General features: G+C 47.4%; 1 protein-coding gene across 1 annotated transcript in view; it reads right to left on the reverse strand.

The window, feature by feature from the left end:
* EVC (Ellis van Creveld syndrome) overlaps positions 1–21351 on the reverse strand; it is a 101055-nt gene that overhangs the window by 22572 nt on the left and 57132 nt on the right. The window contains exons 9-14 of the mRNA XM_006874140.1: positions 17230–17446; positions 15040–15188; positions 13197–13295; positions 11567–11779; positions 6677–6786; positions 1174–1384 (exon numbers count right to left, since the gene is read on the reverse strand). Of these exons, the coding sequence (XP_006874202.1) occupies positions 1174–1384; positions 6677–6786; positions 11567–11779; positions 13197–13295; positions 15040–15188; positions 17230–17446 (999 nt within the window). The remainder of the gene's footprint in view (positions 1–1173; positions 1385–6676; positions 6787–11566; positions 11780–13196; positions 13296–15039; positions 15189–17229; positions 17447–21351) is intronic.

Consider the following 21351-nt stretch of genomic DNA (forward strand, 5'->3'; position numbering starts at 1 on the left):
CTTTCCTAGGGTGTAAATATCAGAGTAGACCTGCTCCATCACCTTTCCTAGGGTGTAAATCTTTACAGAGGGGACTGGTGTGGTGCTATAAAATAAGCACTGGACTGCCAACCAGAAGGTTGGCTGTCCAAGCCCACCAGCTGCTCCATGGGAGAAAGATGAAGCTTTTTACTCACTCAAAGATACACAGCCATGAAAACCCAATAAAGGGTCACCATGAGTCAAAACCAACAGGACGGCACTTAACAATAACAACAAATCTTTACAGAGCAGACTGCCTTATCTCTCTTCTGTGGAGTGGCTGGTGGGTTTGAACCACCGACCTTCCAGTCAGCAGCCCAACACCTAACCCATGGCACCTCCAAGTCTCCTTGTTTCTCACTGGTGGGTCAAAAACCTCTGGCTGCTCCTACAGTCTAATGCTCTGTGCAGAAGTCTGCCTACTCGGGATTAAATTTCAAATGCACATTTATAAAGTCTTTCCTCATGTGGGTTAAAACCTTCAAACAGATTAGCCAGTTGCTGCTGTGTGGGTTCCAACACCATGTGTATCAGAGTACAAATGAGCGCCATGGGGTTTTGAATGGCTGATATTTTTTGGACGCGGATTGTCAGATACCCTTTGGTGGATTTGAACCTCCAACTTTTCAGCCACTAGCCCATTTCATTAAACTATTTGCACCATCCATGGATGCCAAGAACAATGGGTGTCAACTCATAGCAGCCTTGTATGCTGAGTTTTTAAAGCTGTGACCCTCCTAACTCAGACTGTCAAGCCTGTCTTCTGAGGTGCCCCTGGGTGGGTTTGAACTGCCGACCTCCTGGTTAGTAGTCAAGCACTTAACAACTTGTGTCACCACTCTGGATTCACACATAACCACTGTAAGGCTGGCACAGGACTGGGCGCTGTTTCGTCCTGTTGTGCGTAGGGTAATTGTTAGAACCAGCTTGACAACACCTAACAACAACAGGACTTTAAATAGATCGTGGGACCATTACCCTCAGCCCCCACAACAACCGAATCTAGTACAGATTTTCTACAATTCTCACTATATTGCTCAGACTAAGAAGCTTCAGGTACACAGGATGTCCCCACGTTACATCAGCACTGGGACAGGACTCCGGGCGCTGGTCAGCACGGTCCAGCGGGGAAGGGGCACCGTCTGTCCTTACCAGGGCTTTTAGCAGCTGCCATTGGAGTTCGTCCACACACTGGGAGGAGTCCTGCTCCAGAACATGCTGCTCACGGAGCTCCAAGAGCAAGGTCTTCTTCCCAGACAGCCTCATCTGGGCCAGGGTGGTGACGGCGCAACTGCGGAGGGCCAGTCTGCGGAGCACGGAGTGCAAGAGCAGCTTGTGGCTCTGCAGGATGCAGCGGGTGGACCTTTGGGGAAAGTGGGTGTGGGAGACGAGTCAATTCTCCTGGATTCAACTGTGTCCCGTCAGAATGTGTGTCACCTTGGCAAAGCCAAGATTCTCAGCATCACTGTTATGTAATGATTCTCCATTTTGGGATCTTCTGTGTTGTAAATCCTGGTGGCTAAGGGCTAAGATGTTGATGAGGCAGGGTTAATGGCAGTTTTGTGAATGAGGCAGGGTACAATCTCCAGGATTAGGTTGTACCTGGATTCAATAATCTTTGGAGATATAAAAGAGTTTAAACAAGTAAGGAATGATTAGAGGAAGCTCAGTATCATCAAGAAAGAAGAGCTAGGACTGGAGTGCATCTGTAGACCCAGCGTCCGTATGCTGAGAACCTCCTAGACCCAGGGAAAGACTGATGCCAAGACACAAGGAGATCTCCAGGGAATGCTGGGCCCACAGATGCTAAAAGAAGACAAGGACATTCCCCCAGAGCGGACAGAAAGAAAGTCATCCCCTTGAGCCAGCACTCTGATTTTGAACTTCTAGTCTCCTAAATTTTGAGAGAATACAATTCTAGTTGTTAAAGACACACACTGGTGTTATTTCTGTTACAGCAATATTAGCTGAGACACCAAGCTATAAGAAACTCCCCCAAATAACTGTGCCGACAGGGGTTCAGTCTAAGAAGGTAATCGTTTGGAATCACCCCTCTCTCTTCTGTCCATCGGTTATGGATTGGATTGTTGTTGTTGTTGTTAGGTGCCATCAAGTCGGTACCGACTCATAGCGACCCTATGCACAACAGAAGGAAACACTGCCCGATCCTGGGCCAACCTCACAATTTGTTGCCACACTTGAGTCCATCGATGCTGCCACTTTGCCAATCCATCTCGCTGGGGGTCTTCCTCTTTTTCTCTGACCCTCCACCTTACCAAACATGATATCCTTCTCCAGCAACTGGTCCCTCCTGACAATATGTGTGAAGTATGAAAGATGAAGTTTGGCCATCCTGGCCTCCAAGGAGCACTCTGGCTGTACTTCTTCCAACACAGATCTGTTGGTTCTTTTGGCAGCCCATGGCACTTTCAATAATCTCCTCCAACACCATAACTCAAAAGCATCAATTCTTCTACGGTCTTCCTTATTCACTGTCCAGCTTTCACATGTATATGAGGTTATTGGAAATACCATGGCTTGGGTCAGGCTCACCTTAGTCCTCAAGGTGACATCTTTGTTCTTCAACACTTTAAAGAAGTCATGTGCAGCAGATTTGCCCAATGCAATATGTTGTTTGATTTCTTGACTGCTGCTTCTATGAGTGTTGATGGTTGAACCAAGAAAAATGGAGTCAATCTTTTCTCCATTGATAAGAACGTTGTTTATTGGATTGAATTAGGTCCCCTCAGATATGTGCTGGTGTGGTGCTGGGAGTTAATGCTCTGCACTGCAATATCAGTTTGAACCGCAAGGTCGGTGGTTCAAGCTCACCAGTTGCTCCTCGGAAACCCTATGCTGGGCTGCTATGGGTCAGAGCCGACTCAATGGCACTTAACAACAACGAATACGTGCAGGTGTCCTAACTCCTATACCTGTGGAGACAACCCCATTGGTAATGGGGCTTTCTCTGCTCTGTGAGGACCTATCAGTGCAGTGTGATCTGAGATATTCCAGGAGCTGTTCAGGCACAGAAACAAGGAAGCACAGATGGAGAAGGAATGTTGCCACGTGGAGACAGCCAAGGAACTGAGGGAAAGACGCTGAAGGAGACAAGCCTTCCCCTAGAGTCCCACCTCCCAAAGCCACCACTGTGGCGTGTCTGTCATAGCAGCAGTAAGAAGTGGAGACCCATCGTCTATACCACTGATTTCACCAGGAGTTTAGAATCAGTCCTTGGTTCTTTTTGCTGTCTTTTCACTTTACAAAACCCTCTCCAAAATTTCAAATGCATATTGTGTAGCTGCTTACAAAACGTATCCACTTGATTTTTTTTTTTTTAAGACAAATGAACACATCCAAACTGAAATCTTGAGTTTACCACGAGTTCCTATCTCTGTCCTGGAGTGTGGTGCAGTAGATCAGCACTGGACTGCTAACCACAAGATCGGCGGTTCAAATCCAACAGTCACTCCTCGGAAATCCCATACAGGACCCCTCTATAAATTGTATCTGACTTGACAGTACTTACCAACAACAGAATCATAGGGACTTCAGATTATAAAAACAAAATCTTTGGTCTAGCAGGGTGGTTTGGCGTTTTCTTCTATAACTTGAGGGAATTGCTGAGAGGCTGAAAGACTGAATAGAGCTTTGGCGGTGTCATGGGATTGGCCAGTTACCACTGAGTCAGTTGTGACTCATAAGTATCAGAGTTTAGGTAGATTTGCTGCACAAGACCTCTTTAAAGTGTTGAAGAGCAAAGATGTCAGCTTGAGGACTAAGGTGCGCCTGACCCAAGCCATGGTATTTTCAATAACCTCATATGCATGTGAAAGCTGGACAGTGAATAAGGAAGACCGTAAAAGAATTGATGCATTTGAGTTATGGTGTTGGAGGAGAATATTGAAAGTGCCATGGGCTGCCAAAAGAACCAACAGATCCGTGTTGGAAGAAGTGCAGCCAGAGTGCTCCTTGGAGGTCAAGATGGCCAAACTTCATGTCTCATACTTTGGACATATCGTCAGGAGGGATGAGTTTCTGGAGAAGGATATCCTGTTAGGTAAGGTGAAGGGTCACAGAAAAAGAGGAAGACCCCCAGTGAGATGGATTGGCACAGTGGGTACAGCAATGGGCTCAAATAAAGCAACGATTGTGAGGTTGGCCCAGGACTGGGCAGCAGTTTTGTTCTGTTGTGCGTAGGGTTGCTGTGCATCGGTACTGACTCGATGGCACCTAACAACAACAATGTATCAGAGTAGAGTTACGTTCTGTAGGGTTTTCATGAGCTTATTTCTTCAGAAGTAGATTGCCTGGTCTTTCTTTTGAGGTACCTCTGGTGTGTTCTTACTGCCAACCTTCTATGCGAGGAGCCAAGTGTGCTAACTGTGTGCACCAATCCTTTGTGGGATTGTTGTTGTAGTTGTTAAATATAGTCCAGTCAATTGTGACTCACAGAGACCCTGTGTAGGGTTTCTGAGGAGTGACTGGTGGGTTTGAATCGCTGGTTAGCAGTCCAGTAGTTACCCTACAGCGCCACACCAGGACTAGAGATTGTCATTGTTGTTAAGTGCCATCGAGTTGGTTTCAACTCATAGAACTCAGCATGGGATTTCTGAGTAACGGCTGATGGATTTGAACTGCAAACCTTGTGGTCAACAGTCCAATACTGATCCTACAACACCACACCAAGACTCTATACTAGGGATTGTTGTTGTTGTTGTTAAGTGCTGTTGAGTTGGTTCTGACTCATAGCCACCCTGTGTAGGGTTTCCAAGGAGTGGCTGGTTCAAACCAACCTTGCCACCCCATGCATTAACCCGCAGCACCATAGGGATTAAGGAAACAGAAATTAGAGTTCAGAATCTACCACAGAGGAAGACACTGGCAAACACCTTAGGCTTTCACACTGTCATTTCTGGTAGGCCCTCCTGGTGTGTGGCGCTGTGGGCTAATGCGTCAGACTGCAAAGTTGTTTGAACTGCAAGGTTGATGGTTTAAGTTCACCAGCTGCTCCTTGGAAACCCTATACACGGTCGTTATGGGTCAGAATTGACTCCGCGGCACTTCACAACAACACCCCCTCACAAAGGTTCAGTTCTGAATCAGCTGAATTCTCACAGATGGAGTTGGTTTGTCACTATCTGAAGTTCCTCCTAGAAGTAAGATAAATCCTCTCTGGAGGAAGCTGAATGGTGATTCAGAGTCTTAAATCATCTCTACAGAATTTCATGCATGCTCTCCACCATTCAAAAAGGATAGCCAGACATGTAGACAAGATATACAACAAAAAACATGCCCATAAGACAGCAGATATTAGAATAATTAGACATGAACTGAAAAATAATTATGATCAATATGTTCAAGAAATTGATAGGATAACAAATGAGAAATAATCTAATAGAAATTCAAGAAACGAAAATACAATAACTTAAGAACCTAAGTAACGTAGTGGTTACAAATCGGGCTGCGAGCCGCAAGGTCAGCAGTTCAAAACTACCAGCTGTTCCGCGGGAGAAAGATGAGGCTTTCTGCTCCCGTAAAGATTTACAGCCTCGGAAACCCTATACAGGGTCACTATGGGTCGGAACCGACTCCACGGCACAAAACACCACCACCACCAACAAGAACCTAGGAGATGAATTTAGCAGCAGATAAGACTTAGCTGAAGAGAGAGAATGAATTGGAAGAAGAAAGTACCCGTATTGAAGCATAGAGAAGAAAAGAAGAAAAATATCACCAGCAGATAAGAGACACATGGAGTGGGGTGAAACTGGAGGAAGGTATTAATACCCCTGTTTCATAGACGAAGAAATCAATGCTAACAGATATGGAAAGAGTTGGCCCAGATAAAGTCTGACCCCACATGTGAGCTTTCAACTATGGGGTTTCTACTCCAAGTCCATTGTTGCTGTTGTTAAATGCTGTCCAGTCGGTTCCAACTCATAGCAACCCTATAGAGGGTTTCCAAGGAGCGGCTAGTGAGTTTGAACCGCTGAACTTGTGGTTCTTAGTCCAGTACTGATCCTACAGTGCCACACCAGGAGTCCTGCTCTGCTAAGCATTCCCATTTAAAACCACACAGTGAGCTGGAAAGGTAGAAGTTTTGTAACATAAAGGGGGAATAGTTCATCTTACAATCCAGAAACAGAGGACTGTAGGGCCATCAAGGGAGAAGAGCATGAGTGGAATGTGGTACCCTATCCAGAGAAGCAGTGACACCAGAGATGGAGGCAGAGACAAGGACATGGAGAGATAGAAAAGCTGAGGACTCTAGACTCATGGAAAGAGATAGGCTGTGTGCTGGTGGCCAGGAGGCAGACTTGCTCTTTGGTTGTTTAAATGACTATATATTCCTAAGTATTTTTATGTACATCCAAAAAAATAAACACCCCCCAAAACCAGAGGGAACAGAAGCAAATACTGTTGAATGATGATGCACAGAGGAGATTGTAATCATTGCAATGCAACGATGAGTGTAAAACCAATGTTCTTCCATGTAAAAACTATCACTCGATTCACAAGAAAAACTTAAAAAAAAAACACAAAAATCCAAAAACCATACTATGAGGAAGGAGGGTGCAAGTTGACATATATAGATCAGGACGCCAAGATTTGAATGGAGAATCATGCCGGATCCCCAGACAGCTATACTCACTCCTCACTGAAGCCGCTGAGTCGGTCCAAGACCCCGTGGATGATGCTCTGGTGATCCTCCTGCAGGTAAATCTGCAGCATGCTGAACAGTGTCTGTTCCTCCATCCACAGCTACACACCAGGGACAGAGGGCACACGTGGTAAACCCACTGAAGCTCATTTTACCAACTACTGCTTTGCTGGATTTTGCTATCTCTTTGCTCTTTATTTAAAAAAGATTTCTTATTGTAGTAGATATATATGTAGTAAAACATATGCCATGTTAACATTCTTTATACGAAGTTCAGTGACATTAACTTACGTTCATTATGGAATTCAACCATTACTTTTACCTGTATCCAAATTTTCCCTCATCCTTAACAGAAGCTCAGGGTCCCTGAAATACTGGATCTTTCTTCTAAAAAAACCTTTTATAGTGAATTAAGTAAAGGTTTACATAGCAGATCATCAGTTTTGCATTTAGCAAATCACATACTTTGTTTCATTACAATGACTCCACCCCCTTCATGTACCATCAGTTAACAATATTATCACGTCTCGTCACTTCGACCATTGCGTCCTGCTATGTCTCCCTCTACCTTCATCTTTCCTCTGCCACATTGAGCCCTTTTCTCTTAAAAAAAACAAAAAACAAACTTTTTTCTTATCCTGATTTCATGAAATTATTTTCCAAATTCCTTTCCTATCCTAATTTCATGATCATTTTCTCTTACATATAGTTTTTAACTTAAAAAATTATATCGTGACAAAAATGTATAACAAAACATTCATCATTCTAGCCATTTTTTAAGCATTTGAGTACAATTCAGTGATATTCATTATGTTTACCAAGCTGTGAAATTGCACTACCATGCATTTTCAAATACTTTTCATCACTCTGAGAAGAAATCCAGTGTCTTTTATACAATAACTCCACTTCCCTCTCTCACCAGTTACTAGTAAACCACAAATAGATTTTTGTCTCGATGCATTTATTTAGTCTAGATATTTTTCTTTTCAGTGAAAAAATACACAACGCTATATACTCCCATTCAACAATTATTCCTCTGTCTTCTTTTAAACATTAAAACAAATTTGCCATTCACATTTAGGTCTGAAGGTATCTAAAATATATTGTCTATGGAGTGCGGCAGAGATCCTGTTTTCTCGAGGTAATTAAATGTCCCAACACAAGTCACTGAATGACGTATCTTTTGTTGTTTCTGTTGATGTTGATGCTGTTAAGTGGCATTGAGTTGACTTCAACTCATAGTAACTCTGGATAGGGCGTCTGAGGAGCGGCTGGTGGGTTTGAATGGCCGACCTTGCTGCTCGCAGTCCAGTGCTTATCCTACAGCACCACACCAGGACTCCATTTCTAATGGCATTAATGCCACCCTCTGTCTCACACAGTTCCTGTACACCACACATCTGTTTCATTCCACTGATCTTTACCCACAGTTACTGTTGTTGTTAAGTGCCGTTGAGTCGGTTCCAACTCATAGCGACCCTGTATAGGGTTTCCAAGGAGCTCCTGGTGAGTTTGCGCATTGCAGTTCAAACCGACCTTGTGGTCCCATGCTTCGTCCCACAGCGCCACACCAGGGTTCCTTATTACAAGACTCCCGGCTGCTAAGGCAAGTTTCCCTTTTCTCTTGTTCAAAATGTCTTCACCATTCTTGGTTGTCTTTCCTTTCATAGGACTTTTAGGGTAAAAGTCTTCCCAAATTTTATTGTAATTAGATTGAATTTACACCTTTGGAGAGGGTTACCATCTTTTCAAAACTGAATGTTCTCATCAAGAACATGGTATTTTTATACAGGGTAGACAGGGATGGGCAACTTAGACACTGGTTACCTAAAACAAAGGGCTATAAAAGCCAAGGTCGGTGGTTCAAGCTCACCAGCTGTTCCTCGGAAACCCTATACAGGGGGGCTATGGGTTGGAACCGACTCGACGGCACTTAACAACAACAAATAAAAGGCACAAAGTGACTGGCTGACAAGGTTTCAAAAGGGAATTTAGTTTAAGAGTGTGTGGGGCAGCGTAGAGTCCCCACTGAATAGTTTTCATCTTGTCTAGACAGGTCTGGTAAAAAGATGGGGATAAGAGTCGTATGATTCAATAGTGAGTAATTGTTATCATTTGTAACAAAAACAGGGGAGTAGTTAATCTTACAGTCCAGAAACAAAGGACCCTAGGGCCATCAAGGGAGACGAGCACAAGCAGAATGTGAGACCTTATCCAGAGAAGCAGCGACACCAGAGATGGAGGCAGAGATGGGGATATGGAGAGAGGGAGCAGCTGAGGACTTGAGACTCATGGAAAGAGAGGGACTGAGAGCTGGCAGCCAGGGGGCAGACTTGCACAGTGTGCCCTTTGGTTGTTTAAATGATTATATATTCCTGAGTGTTTCTACATAAATCCTACTCCCTTAAAAAACAAAAACAAAAACAGAGGCAATGGAAGGAAGCAAATACTGTTGAATGATGATGCATGAAGATTGTAATCATTGCAATGAAACAATGGTGTAAAGTTGATGTTCTCCCATGTAAACTATCACTCAGTTCACAGTAAAATAAAAAAAGAACATGGTATTTCTCTCTATTCGAATGATTCTTTATGCTCTTAGGGAGACTTTATAGTCTTCTCTGTTGAGCGTGTGTGCATTTTGGTCATATTTATTCTTAGACACCCGGAGTCTTTATTCTAAAGAAGATCCTATCTTATCTCTAGGTCTTCCTGGTGGGTAGGGAACCTACTGGTTTGGGCAGCCATGCAGCTACTCTTTTGCGGCTGTTGTTGTCACTGTAAATGTATCAACCACACAGTTTTCTGCCAATTCAACATTCTCCAGGTGCACAACTTCCGGACAGCAGTTACAACAACTGATGGTACCATCTGAATTTAATTGCTGTAATTTTGCCCATCACTGGTAAGCCCTGCCCCACAAATCTGTTAGTATGTCACACTGTGGTGGCTTGTGTGTTGCTGTGATGTGGAAGCCAGGCCACTGGTCACCTAAGTTGGAAAGGTTTCAGCGGAGCTTTCAGACTAAGACTAGAAAGAAGGAAGTCAGTCAACTTCTGAGGGATTAGCCCCCGAAAACCTTATGAATGGCAGTGATACACTGTCTGATTTAGTGCCAGAAGATGAGCTGCTCATGCTGGAAGGCATCGAAATACCACTGGGGCCCAGCTGCCTCCTCAAAGTTGAGTTGACCACAATGATATGTGTGGTATAAAGCTTTCGGGACCTTCACTTGCTGATGGTAAGGAGTAACTGCTACAAACTCAAAGTAAGAAGAAACTGCCACAAACATCCATTTACAAGCGGAACATGGAAAACAGGAAGTATCAATCTAGGAAAATTGGAAGTGGCCAAAAATGAAATGGGACGTATAAAAAAGAGGACACGTCTAGGCATTAGTGAGTGGAAATGGACTGATATTGGCCATTTCGAGTCAGACAATCACATGGTTTACTATTCCAGGAATGACAAATTGAAGAGGAATGGCATTGAATTCGCTATCAAAGATAACATTTCAAGATCTATCTTGAAGTACGCTGTCTGTGGTAGGATAATATCCATACGCCTACAAGGTAGACCAGTTAATACCACTACTATTCCACCTTACACACCAACCACCAAAGCCAGTGGTGAAGAAATTGAAGAATTCAGAATTCTACCAACTTCTTCAGCCTGATATTGATCAAGCATGCCATCAGGATAATTGCACTGATATTACTGGTGATTGGAATGTGAAAGGTGGAAACCAAGAGGAAGGACTCCTAGTTGGAAACTATGGCCTTGGTTATAGAAATGGTATTAGAAACTGTGTAATAGAATTTCAACAATACCAATTTTCAACAACATAAACGGCGACTATCTATGTTGGTCCCCATCTTGTCGACGATTGCATCCATCTCTGTAAATAACATGCTTTGTGGATCCTTCTTTCTTTTTGTCTGCTGTAGTGAATACACACACACACACACACACAGAGTAATGGAGTCCCTCAGTGGTTCCAGAGTCTCAGCATTTGACTCTCAGCTAAACGGTTGTTGGTTCAAATATACCCAGAGGTACCTCAGAAGAGGTCCAAGCCCAACAATCTGCTTCCATAAAGTCCCAGTCTGGAAAATCCTGTAGCGGACAGTTCCACTCTGCATACAGGGGGTACCTTGATCTGGAATCGACTTCACTGCTATGAACAACAGTATACACTTGTATATATCACATGAGTGTGCTAACCCCATAGCTTTTACACGTACTTGTACGATGGAGTGACATTATGTTCAACTTGTCGTCTGACCAGCACTTCCCATTTCCAAATTTTCCAAGCACTGACCCCTTCTCTACACCCACCTCTGATAACTACCAATAGACTTCGCTGATGCTCTTTCTTGGCCGAGCAACTTTAGGCGTTGTGTACCGACTTTCCGTCCTGGGTGATGAGGGCTCAGGTCTCCCACCTTGCCTCTTGATGGACTGCCATCAAAGTTGGCCATCAGTAATATCTGCAAACTGCCCAGAATGGGAACTGCAAGATGTCCAATAAAGGGACTCTCACAGGAGTCCTGGTGTAGCACTGTAGGATGGCGCTAGGTTGGTGGTTCACTTACCAGCCATTTCTCAGAAATCTTATATATACAAAGGCGCTCTGGTAGCGTAGTGGTTATGAATTGGGCTGTGAACCACAAGGTTAGCAGTTCGAAACTACCAGCTGTTCTGTAGGAGAAAGACGAGGCTTTCTGCTCCCGTAAAGATTTACAGCCTCGGAAACCCTGTACAGGGTTGCTATGAGTCGGAACCGACTCCACGGCACATCACCACCACCACTAACACTATGAGTCAGAACCAACTTGACAACAGCTCATGACTCTTCAGACGTTCCCCAAGTGCCCGTACCTGCTTCTCTTGCTCCTGGGCTTCCTGGAAGAGTTTCCACTGCTGTTTCCGGAAGTGGTCTGACTTCTCCAGCTGCTGGGCAGTGTCCCCCTGGACCTCCCGTCTCAGGTATTCACACTCAGACTGTGAGAGGCCGGCCACGCCACGGAGCGTCTGCAGGAACAGGCTGTCCACGAGTTTCTGGAAAGTTCCAATGGTGTTGCGGTACAGCTCCTGAGGGCCAGAACCATATGGCGGGTTGTTAAAGGTCATGATTTTCCCTCAGTCCCTCTACCACACACTGCCCGAAAGGGCACAGCCCTGGCCAAATGGGAAGATTTTACAGAGGAACCCACACCTCCTGAGAAATGCCCCGCGCCGACGCAGTTCCAAGTCCGCCCTGCTGCCTCACATGCCAGGAACCTCTGGCGTCACCTCTCAAGGACCATGCCAAAGACGTCCGTCACATTTTGGTGATTTCCACAGCCCCTCACTGATCTCAACGCTGCCCCTCCTGCCTCACACTCAGGCCAGTGATTTGTACAGCCCACAGATGGTGCTACGATCCACCCCGGCTCACATGCTTTGGAAGACCAGGCACCATCGGCTACGGATTGAATTGTCTACTCCCCAAAAGATGTGTTGGAATCATGAAAATCAGGAGAAAGAAGAGGCTGTCTCCTCCCATAAAGATTTCTAATCTTGGAAATCCTGTGTAGAATCGTGATGAGTCGGAATCAACTCCACGCCAGTGGGTTTTAAGTTCTGTGTGAACACAAGGCAAACTTCAAAAAGTTTGTAGAAAAGTGTATTTGAAAGAAAATGGAATTTTTCCAACAACATTTTGAAGCCCCCCTGTATGACCCTGTTTGGAAACAGGGTTTTTATTTTGTTGTATTAATTAGATCACTCCAGAGTGATAAAAAGAGCAAAAAGGCACACACGGGGGAGGGGATTGGGGTGGGGGTGGAAGTAGGGAGACACATACCACATGAGGGTCCTCTGTGAGTGACGGAGCTCCAAGTAGCCCAGGAATACCCACCCTGGAGCTGCATGGGTTACACACGCCTGCCCATGCCTTCCCCTCTTCTCTGATGCACAAACACAGGCCTGAGTTTTAGACATTATGGACTGAATTATTGTGTTCCTCACCATATGTACTGAAGTTCTGGCCCCTCTACCCAGCGTTAGATCCTGTCTGTAACAAGGTTTTCCTTGTTATGTTGATGGGTCCTAAACCCCTTTGAGTTACAGAAAGAGCAGAAAAGATAGACACACAGCCGGACGGAAGACAGACGCCTGTGAGGACCCATTAACAAGCAAACGAACCCCAAGGATCGTCACTGAGTCCAGAGACCAGGGGACAGGACAAGACAGAAACGGCATCGGCTTGGGCTTTTCCCAGGCTGCGAGACGATACAGATCTGCTCTTCAAAGCCCTCCTTTGTGCCATTTCTGTTACGGCAGCACCAGGGAGCTAAGACGGGGGTTTGAGGGGAGCATGCAGAGCACCCCAGAAACGGATGGGACCTCACAGGTGATCATGTTCCAGCACGGACAGGGAGGACCACTGACGGGACATGACCTGCCTGTGGTCACATGGCCAGACAGCTCTGGGGCTGGCCTGAACTGGGATCTTGGAGGCTCCTACCTGGCACAGCGCAGCCATGGCCTCAGTGGTTTTGACGTCCTCCTCGTCCTCCAGGTGGTTCCGCGTCAGCCTCTGCCGCTCCAGGACCCCGTGAAAGGCCTGTGAGTGGAATCAGAGCTGGACCACGCTGGGCTTTCTCCTGACCCTACCTGTCAGGCACTCAGGGTGCTCAGCCCTGGACTATACACAGGGAAGCAGGCCACCGGCTATCATGCCGTTTTCACGGCTGTCAGTTGTGGCCGAGCCTACATCAGGTGACTGGTCAAGCCGGGCCCAGGAACCTTGACCATCCATCCATCCATCCATCTACCCACCCATCCGTTCTTCCATCCATCCATCCATCCATCCATCTGGTGTGTTCATTCTATTATTCATTCCATCATTTTTTTGTCTATTAATTTGTTTAGTCCTTCCTTATTCATTTGCTCATGAATCTGTTCATTCATTCATGCATCTATCTACATATCCATCCGTTCATTTTCCCATTTATTCACCCATCCATCTATCCATTTGTTCTATGCATTCACTGGCTCATTTATCCATCTATTCATCTGCTCATTCATCCATCCAACTAATCATTTGTTCATTCATTCATTCATCTGTTCATTCATTCACTTACTCATCCATTCATTTAACCCTTCCTTCCTGCATCCATGGTCTCCTCACACCGGTGTGTGCCTGGCCTGTACTGAGTTCCTGGAGCACAGAAATGGCAGTTACCTTCTCTGTCCTGGGAGTTTCGCTGAGCCACATGACATGCAAAGAGAGGGGCCCAGAGCCATGGCTAACCAAGAGAGCTGTGAGGGCTTGTCTTCCAATCCTGGCTCTTTAGCACAAACCCCACAACTGCCCTCTAGGTGTGGGCCCAGGAAGGAGGCTCCCTGGGTGGGGAGGGGCAGCTGAAAGGCTCATTCTCTGGGCTCGGGGTCCCCTCCTTTGGTTGAACCTGGACTCAGACATGTCCCAGGTGGAGCAGAGATGAATGGTGACAAGCATCACAGACAGACACAGACAGGCAGCCAGCACATGCGGTCTGAACAGATTCTCACAGAATCTGAACAGCCCCCCAAGGGAGGTACCACCAATCCCATTTCACAGATGAGGATGTGAGAGGTGGGGGGGAAGGGCAACACCACCGGCTCAGGGCCTCTCAGTTAGGTGGCAGCTGTCAGCATCCAAACCTCAGAACCCAAACACTGCACTGCTGCGCAAGGTGGCCATGAGTAAGCAGTCCTCACCCTCTTGTCCCAGCTCCCGTTAGTTACCAGGGAAAACACATGGAACAGGAAGAGACTGCTGGCTCCTCGTGGCTTCCTGTTCTGCGGGTCCCCTTGTCTCTATCCCAGTCAAAGCTACCTCCCAGTGTGGCTCACTCAGTGCCAGGTTCAGAGCTGAGGACCGTCCCTGTGTGCAGGGGCCTGCCCTACACTGGGTCCCCTCTGGTGCCACTGCACACTGACTACCTCTGGGGCACTCCTGCGAAACTCACAGAAACGCACACCTGTGTCCTCTGGCTGCTCATCACAACCAGAATGACCCTAAGTGACAGGTATCCTGTGGGTTTCATGCCCCACCTACCACCTCCCAGGCTGGCCAGAAGCAGGAGTGTGAGGGACACTGGCAAGGCTCGGTCTCCCTGGGGTCACCTCTAGGTGCGCTTCCTCATCTAAGTGCAGATCACAGATCAGTGGGGACACAGGTCACTCAGCTGGCATGTGGGAGGTCAGGCATTGATGTCACGTCTGATGGACGCCAAGGCCTCCCACTTCCCTCTCAGGGAGAGGGGACAAAGCCACCGCCCAGCACTCCCACAGGGCTGTACCCTCAAACACGGGCAGGTCACCTTGAGGAAGCCCTCCTGGTCCGCGGCCGGCTGAGCCTCGGCCAGGAAGCCTCTCTGTTCCTCGTCATCAGTCAGCGCCAGCCTGCCCACTGCTTGCGTCTGGTGCGCCAGCGACGCCCTGACAAGGTCTCTGCCCTGCTGGATGAAGTCTGCATGGAAGAAAGCAGTCAGCATCATGGTCTCCCTCACAGTAAGGCTCCCAGGGACCTCTCTGCCAGTGCAGATGAGGGGCACATTCCGCTGTTCTTTCAGTCTGGTGATTCACCTGGGTGTGGGGACCCCTGGCCCCCTAAAGCCCCAGACCCCACCTCTCCTGAGTCTTGGGCTCAGGGTCTCACAAGTGATTTTAGCCAGTTGCTGTGCACAGCGGCCTGCTGATGTGGCCAGGATATTATTAAGGAAGAATAGTACTTGAGAAGAGGAGAAGAGGCTGCTGGCTTTGGACCAAGGAGAATGTGAAGGATGATCTAGGTGGTTCGGTGACATGAGAGGGCGGGGGGACAGACAGAGCATTCTAGACTTGAGTGGAAGATAAACAACCACAAAGAATGGCACTGTGGAGTCCTACCCCGTGTACCTGTGGTTGTGCCATCTGGAGGTAGGGGTATTTCTTCCCTATGTGTCCTACAGTGCACCTGACCCAAGTCAGTGTCTTTCAGTCACTACACAGGCCTGTGAAAAGCTGGACGGCCAGAAGAACAAACATGTCTGTGTTGGAAAAAGTATAACCAAAGTGTTCCTTAGAAGCCAAGATGGCGAGATTTAACCTCTCATACTTAGGACACATTATCAAGAGGGGCCAGTCCCTGCAGAAGGATATCATGTTTGGTAAAGTGGAGGGTTCTTGAAAAAGAGGAAGACCCCCAATGAGGTGGATTGGCTCAGTGGCTGCCACAAGGGCTCCAGCGTAACAACTGTGAGCATGGCGTCGGGCTGGGCGGTGCTTCGGTCTTTAGAGCATAGACTCAGTACAAGTTGGAATGGACTCAATGGCCCCCAACAGCAACAGCACTGGAGCAAGGTGGGACCTCAATCAAATCCTATCCATGTGGCAACTTATGAAAAGAGCAGACGCGATCCAGAAAGACACATAGAAGAAGACAGACACCCATGAAGGAACGTCTAATCATGAAGGAACGTCCATAAGCCATGAAGGAACATCTGTAAGTCATGAAGGAACATCTGTAAGTCATGAAGGAATGTCTGTAACCATGAAGGAACATCTGTAAGTCATGAAGGAATGTCTAAAAGCCATGAAGAAACATTTGTAAGTCATGAAGGAATGTCTGTAACCATGAAGGAACGTCTGTAAGTCATGAAGACACATCTATAAGCTAAAGTATATCTATAAGAAATGAAGGAACGTCTGTAAGCCACAAAGGAATGTCTATAGGATATGAAGGTAGGTCTATAAAACATGAAGAAACATCTGTAAGTCATGAAGGAACATCTATAAGTCATGAAGTTACATCTATAAGCCATGAAGGAACATCTGTAAATACTGAAGGAAGGTCTATAAGTCATGAAGGTACATCAATAAGCCTAAGGTATATCTATAAGAAATGTGTATAATCCATGAAGGAACATCTGTAAGTCATGAAGGAATGTCTATAAGCCATGAAGGAACATCTGTTAAGTCATGAAGGAACATCTAAAAACCATGAAGGGACATCTGTAAGTCATGAAGGAACGTCTGTAAGTCATAAAGAAACGTCTGTAAGTTATGAAGGAACATCTATAAGCCATGAAGAAACGTCTGGAAGCAGTGAAGGAATGTGCCTATAAGCTGTGAATGAACGCCGATAAGCCACGAAGGTACGTCTATAAACCATGAAGATACCATTTTTAAGCCCTGAAGGAACACTTATAAGCAACGAAGCAAAAGAAACCGTCCAGGGCCACAGAAGCAGAAAGAGACAAGAGTCTTTCCCATGAGCACTCAGGGAAGAGAGAAGAGTGCCGAGCCCTGCTGACCCCCGAATCTCGCCCCCAGCCTTCAGAATGTGAGATAATACATTTGAGTCCCTTAAAGGCACCCATTGTGTGGGGCTTTGTGATGGGGCCCAGGAGGCTCACTGTCCCCAGCTGACATGGAAGCATAGCATGGGTGCTGTCTCATGGTCAGTATGAAGAGGTTGCCCCCACGTCTCTGCAGCACTGGAGACACCAAAAGATCCATGTCCCTCTTACCCCTGCTGAAGTGTTCGGCTTCCTCCCAGAAGGCCTTATGTTGCTGGGTCAGCAGCTCCTCCCTCTGCTGCCCAGACAGCTTCCCCTCCATGGTCAGCTGCTCCAGGCTGCGGGAGATGGCAGCCAGACGGCATTTAGTTTCCTCCTGGATCTGCAGCTTGAGGGACTCGATCATTCTAGCCATATGCTCCCGGGCGAGGGTCCTCTCCAGGGTGTCCTGGGGGAGAGGCACAGGCAGAGTGAGCAGGAGCTCCGGGTGTGCACATGGGTCCTGGGCCTGGTGAATGCATGGCCCTGAAGTCCACAGAGGGCTCCAAACTGGATGAGACACATCCTCTGAGCAGAGCAGACAAATTCACAGAGACTTCCCTTCTGGATACACAGGGGGCTCACACTGCACAACACCGCCCAGCATCCAACACCTGGTGAGTGCTCCCCAGAGGACTGCTCTCTCCCGGGACACAGGGTGCTCACACTAGACAACACCACACAGCATCCAACACCTGGTGAGTGCTCCCCAGAGGACTGCTCTCTCCCGGGACACAGGGTGCTCACACTAGACAACATCACCCAGCATCCAACACCTGATGAGTACTCCCCAGAGGACTGCTCTCTCCCGGGACACAGGGTGCTCACACTAGACAAGACCACACAGCACCCAGTACATACGGAGTGCTCCCTAGAGGATGCTGACAGGGAAGAAATTCCATCACTGCACATTGTCCAAGAAGATAATCATCTTTTATAATCATCTCTTCCCCATTCTGCGTAGTGGTTACGAATTGGGCTGCGAACCTCCCGGTCAGCAGTTCGAAACTACCAGCTGCTCCACAGGGGAAAGATGAGGCTTTCTGCTCCCGTAAAGATTTACAGCCTGTACAGGGTCGCTATGAGTTGGAACTGACTCCACGGCACATAACCACATCCCCATTCAGTGGCGTCACCAATCTGTGCTAAACTAGTAACCAAAGGAGCTCTGGTAGTGTAGTGGTTACCAATCGGGCTGTGAACCTTAAGGTCAGCAGTTCGAAACTACCAGCTGTTCCGCGGGAGAAAGATGAGGTTTTTTGCTCCTGTAAAGATTGACAGCCTCAGAAAACGTCACTATGGGTCGGAATCGATTCGACAGCACTTAATAACAACAACAGTAACCAAAGGATTGGCAGTTCAAGCCCACCCAGCGGCACCATGGAATAAAGGTCTGGGCTGTGCTGTAGGGATCACAGGTGAGGAAAGTCTATGGAGCCATTGACTCTGTAACGTCAGGGGTGGACTTGAGCCGGAATCAGTCTGACAGCAATAGGGTTGGCTTGGTTTTTCTCCCCTAGTTTTGGCTGCTGGAAACCCAAACCCAAAACCCACTTCCATCACATCAATTCCGACACAGAACAACTCTACAGAGGGTTTCTCAGACTGTTCAGAGAGTAGACCGCCTCATCTTTCTTCTGCTGAGCGGCTGGTGGATCTGAACCCGCGAGTTTGCAGTCAGCAACCTGACGCTCGACCCCGAGCCAGTGGGAAAGGACTAAGAAGCGATACCTCCACTGTCGCGGTCAGTGTCTGAGTGTCAGCGAGGCTGTGTCCTGCAGGCTTTCCAGCTGCTCCAGGGTAAAGCTGACCTCTGGAGAACTGGCAGTACCCCACACCTTCCTGCAGCTGTCCCCTGACCCGCATGCATCTGTCCTGGAGGACCTCACGTGAAGGGAATGAACTGAGAACCGTTGAAGGCGGGGCCACGCCTGTTGGCCCGCGTCCCCACTGCCCGGCCTGGTCTGACGGTCACTTGGTTTGCTGAGCTGCTTGGTTGGGTACAACAATGAGTGTCCAGGTAATGACAACCCAGGCTAGCTCAGCTGACGGCCACTTTGAACAGTTCTTCCTCCAACTCAAGGCACCCTGGTGGCATCGTGGTTAAAGCACTCTGCTGCTAACAGAATGGTTGGCTGGTTGGAACCCCCACAGCTGCTCCAAAGAAGAAAGACGTGGCAGTCTGTTTCCATGAAGATGAGGGTCTGGAAAACCCTATGGGCAGTTCTGTGCATTCCTACAGTCTCTGTGAGTCGGAATATGCTTAAGCGCATGGGTTTGTTTATGTTTCCTTCAATTCAACGGGGGTGACTGGTGACCACTAGAGGGCGCATGAGGATAAGCACGGGTTGCCAGGCGTGGGTGATGGGTTGGTAAGTGTTGTTGACTAGGTTCTGACCCATAGCAACCCTGTAGAGGGGTTTCTGAGGAGCAGCTGGTGAGTTTGAACTGCTGATGTTGCAGTTCACACCAATGTTGCGGTCTAGTGCCACAAGGCAGGTTAACCATCAGGGTGAGGGTGGGAAGAAATGTTTGGGCCGTCCTGACTGTTTTGTTGTGAATTGCTGTTGAGTCGACCCATAGCGACCCTCAATAGGGTTTCTGAGGAGCAGCTGGTGAGCTTGAACCGCCGACCTTGCAGTTCAAACGGCTTTGCAGTCTGGCGCATTAACCCACAGCGCCAAACCAGGCCTGCTGACTGTAACCACCCCTAATACAGCACGGGGAGGAAATTGAATCTCTGATACCAATAAACTAGCTGCTGTAAAGTCGATTCTGACTCACGGAGACCCCATGTGTGTCAGGGTAGAACTGTGGTCCGTGGTGTTTTCAATGGTAGATTTCCCAGAAGAAGATCACCACGCTTTCTTCTAAGATGCCTCCGGGTGGACCCCAATTGCTAATCTTTTGGTTAGCAGCTGAGCATATTCACCATTTGACCATCCGGATGGGTTATCATGACCACCTTTTATAGATGGACATCCTAAATTAAACAGGATGAGATCTCAGGGCCTTGCCTAGCTACCTCATTAGATAGGGCAAGAGCTCAGGATCAAGGCTCAGTTACATAGTTAGATAGGATGGGATCTCAGGAACCAGACTCAGTTACAACATTAGACAGGATGAGATCTCAGGATACAGGCTCAGTTACATCATTAGACAGGATGGAATCTCAGGATTCAGGCTCAGTTAAATCATTAGACAGGATGGAATCTCAGGATTCAGGCTCAGTTAAATCATTAGACAGGATGGAATCTCAGGATTCAGGCTCAGTTAAATCATTAGACAGGATGGACTCTCAGGATTCAGGCTCAGTTACAACATTAGACAGGATGGGCTCTCAGGATCCAGGCTCAGTTACATCATTGGCTAGGACAGGGTCTCAGGGTGCAGGCTCAGCTACGTATATCACTAGACAAGATGGGCTCTCAGGGCCCTATCTTAGCTACTTCATTAGATGGGACAGGATCTCGGGATCCAAGCTCAACTATATCGTTAGATAGGACAGGATCTCGGGGCCCAGGCTCAGCTACATCATGCATCATTAGACAGGATGGGGTCTCAGGGCCCTGGTTTAGCTACCTCATTAGATAGGACAAGACCTCAGGAAGCAGGCTCAGTTATATCATTAGATATGACAAGATCTTGGGGGCCCAGGCTCTGTTAGGTACATCATTAGGCAGGATGGGCTCTCAGGATCCAGGCTCAGGCTCATCATTAGACAGGATGGGCTCTCAGGATCCAGGCTCAGGCTCATCATTAGATAGGACTGGATTTCAGGATCCAGGCTTAGGCTCATCATTAGACAGGATTGGATTTCAGGATCCAGGCTCAGTTATATCATTAGACTGGTTGGGATCTCAGGGCCTAAGCTCAGAGTTGTCTGGGGTGTTTTGAAGTCAGAGATGCCAATGTCTCACTGCAGAATACTCAGATTGGAATCTTGGGGTGAAGTCTCAGCATTGCATATTTTAAAGCTCCCCAAGGGACATGTGATATGCTCCATCTATGCAATGGGTGCCCACCATGGCTGTTCACTGTGGTCACCAGGAAGCATTAAGACTCCTCAGGGTCCAGGCTGTACCTGGACTGGTTACGCCTGAATCTCTGGGGCAGGGATCCCAACCTCAGTACTTCCTAAAGCTCCTCAGATAACTGCAAAGGGCAATCAGACTTCAGAAGGAGTCAGTTGTGACGCATGGCACCCTTGTGTGTGTCGGAGTAGAACTGTGCCCCACAGGATTCTCAGTGGGTGATTTTCCATAAGTAGATCCCACTCATGGTGTCCCCGTGTGTGTCAGAGTAGAACTGTGC

This window comes from Chrysochloris asiatica, unplaced genomic scaffold, assembly GCF_000296735.1.
Source record: "Chrysochloris asiatica unplaced genomic scaffold, ChrAsi1.0 scaffold00262, whole genome shotgun sequence".
Classification (NCBI taxonomy): Eukaryota; Metazoa; Chordata; class Mammalia; order Afrosoricida; family Chrysochloridae; genus Chrysochloris; species Chrysochloris asiatica.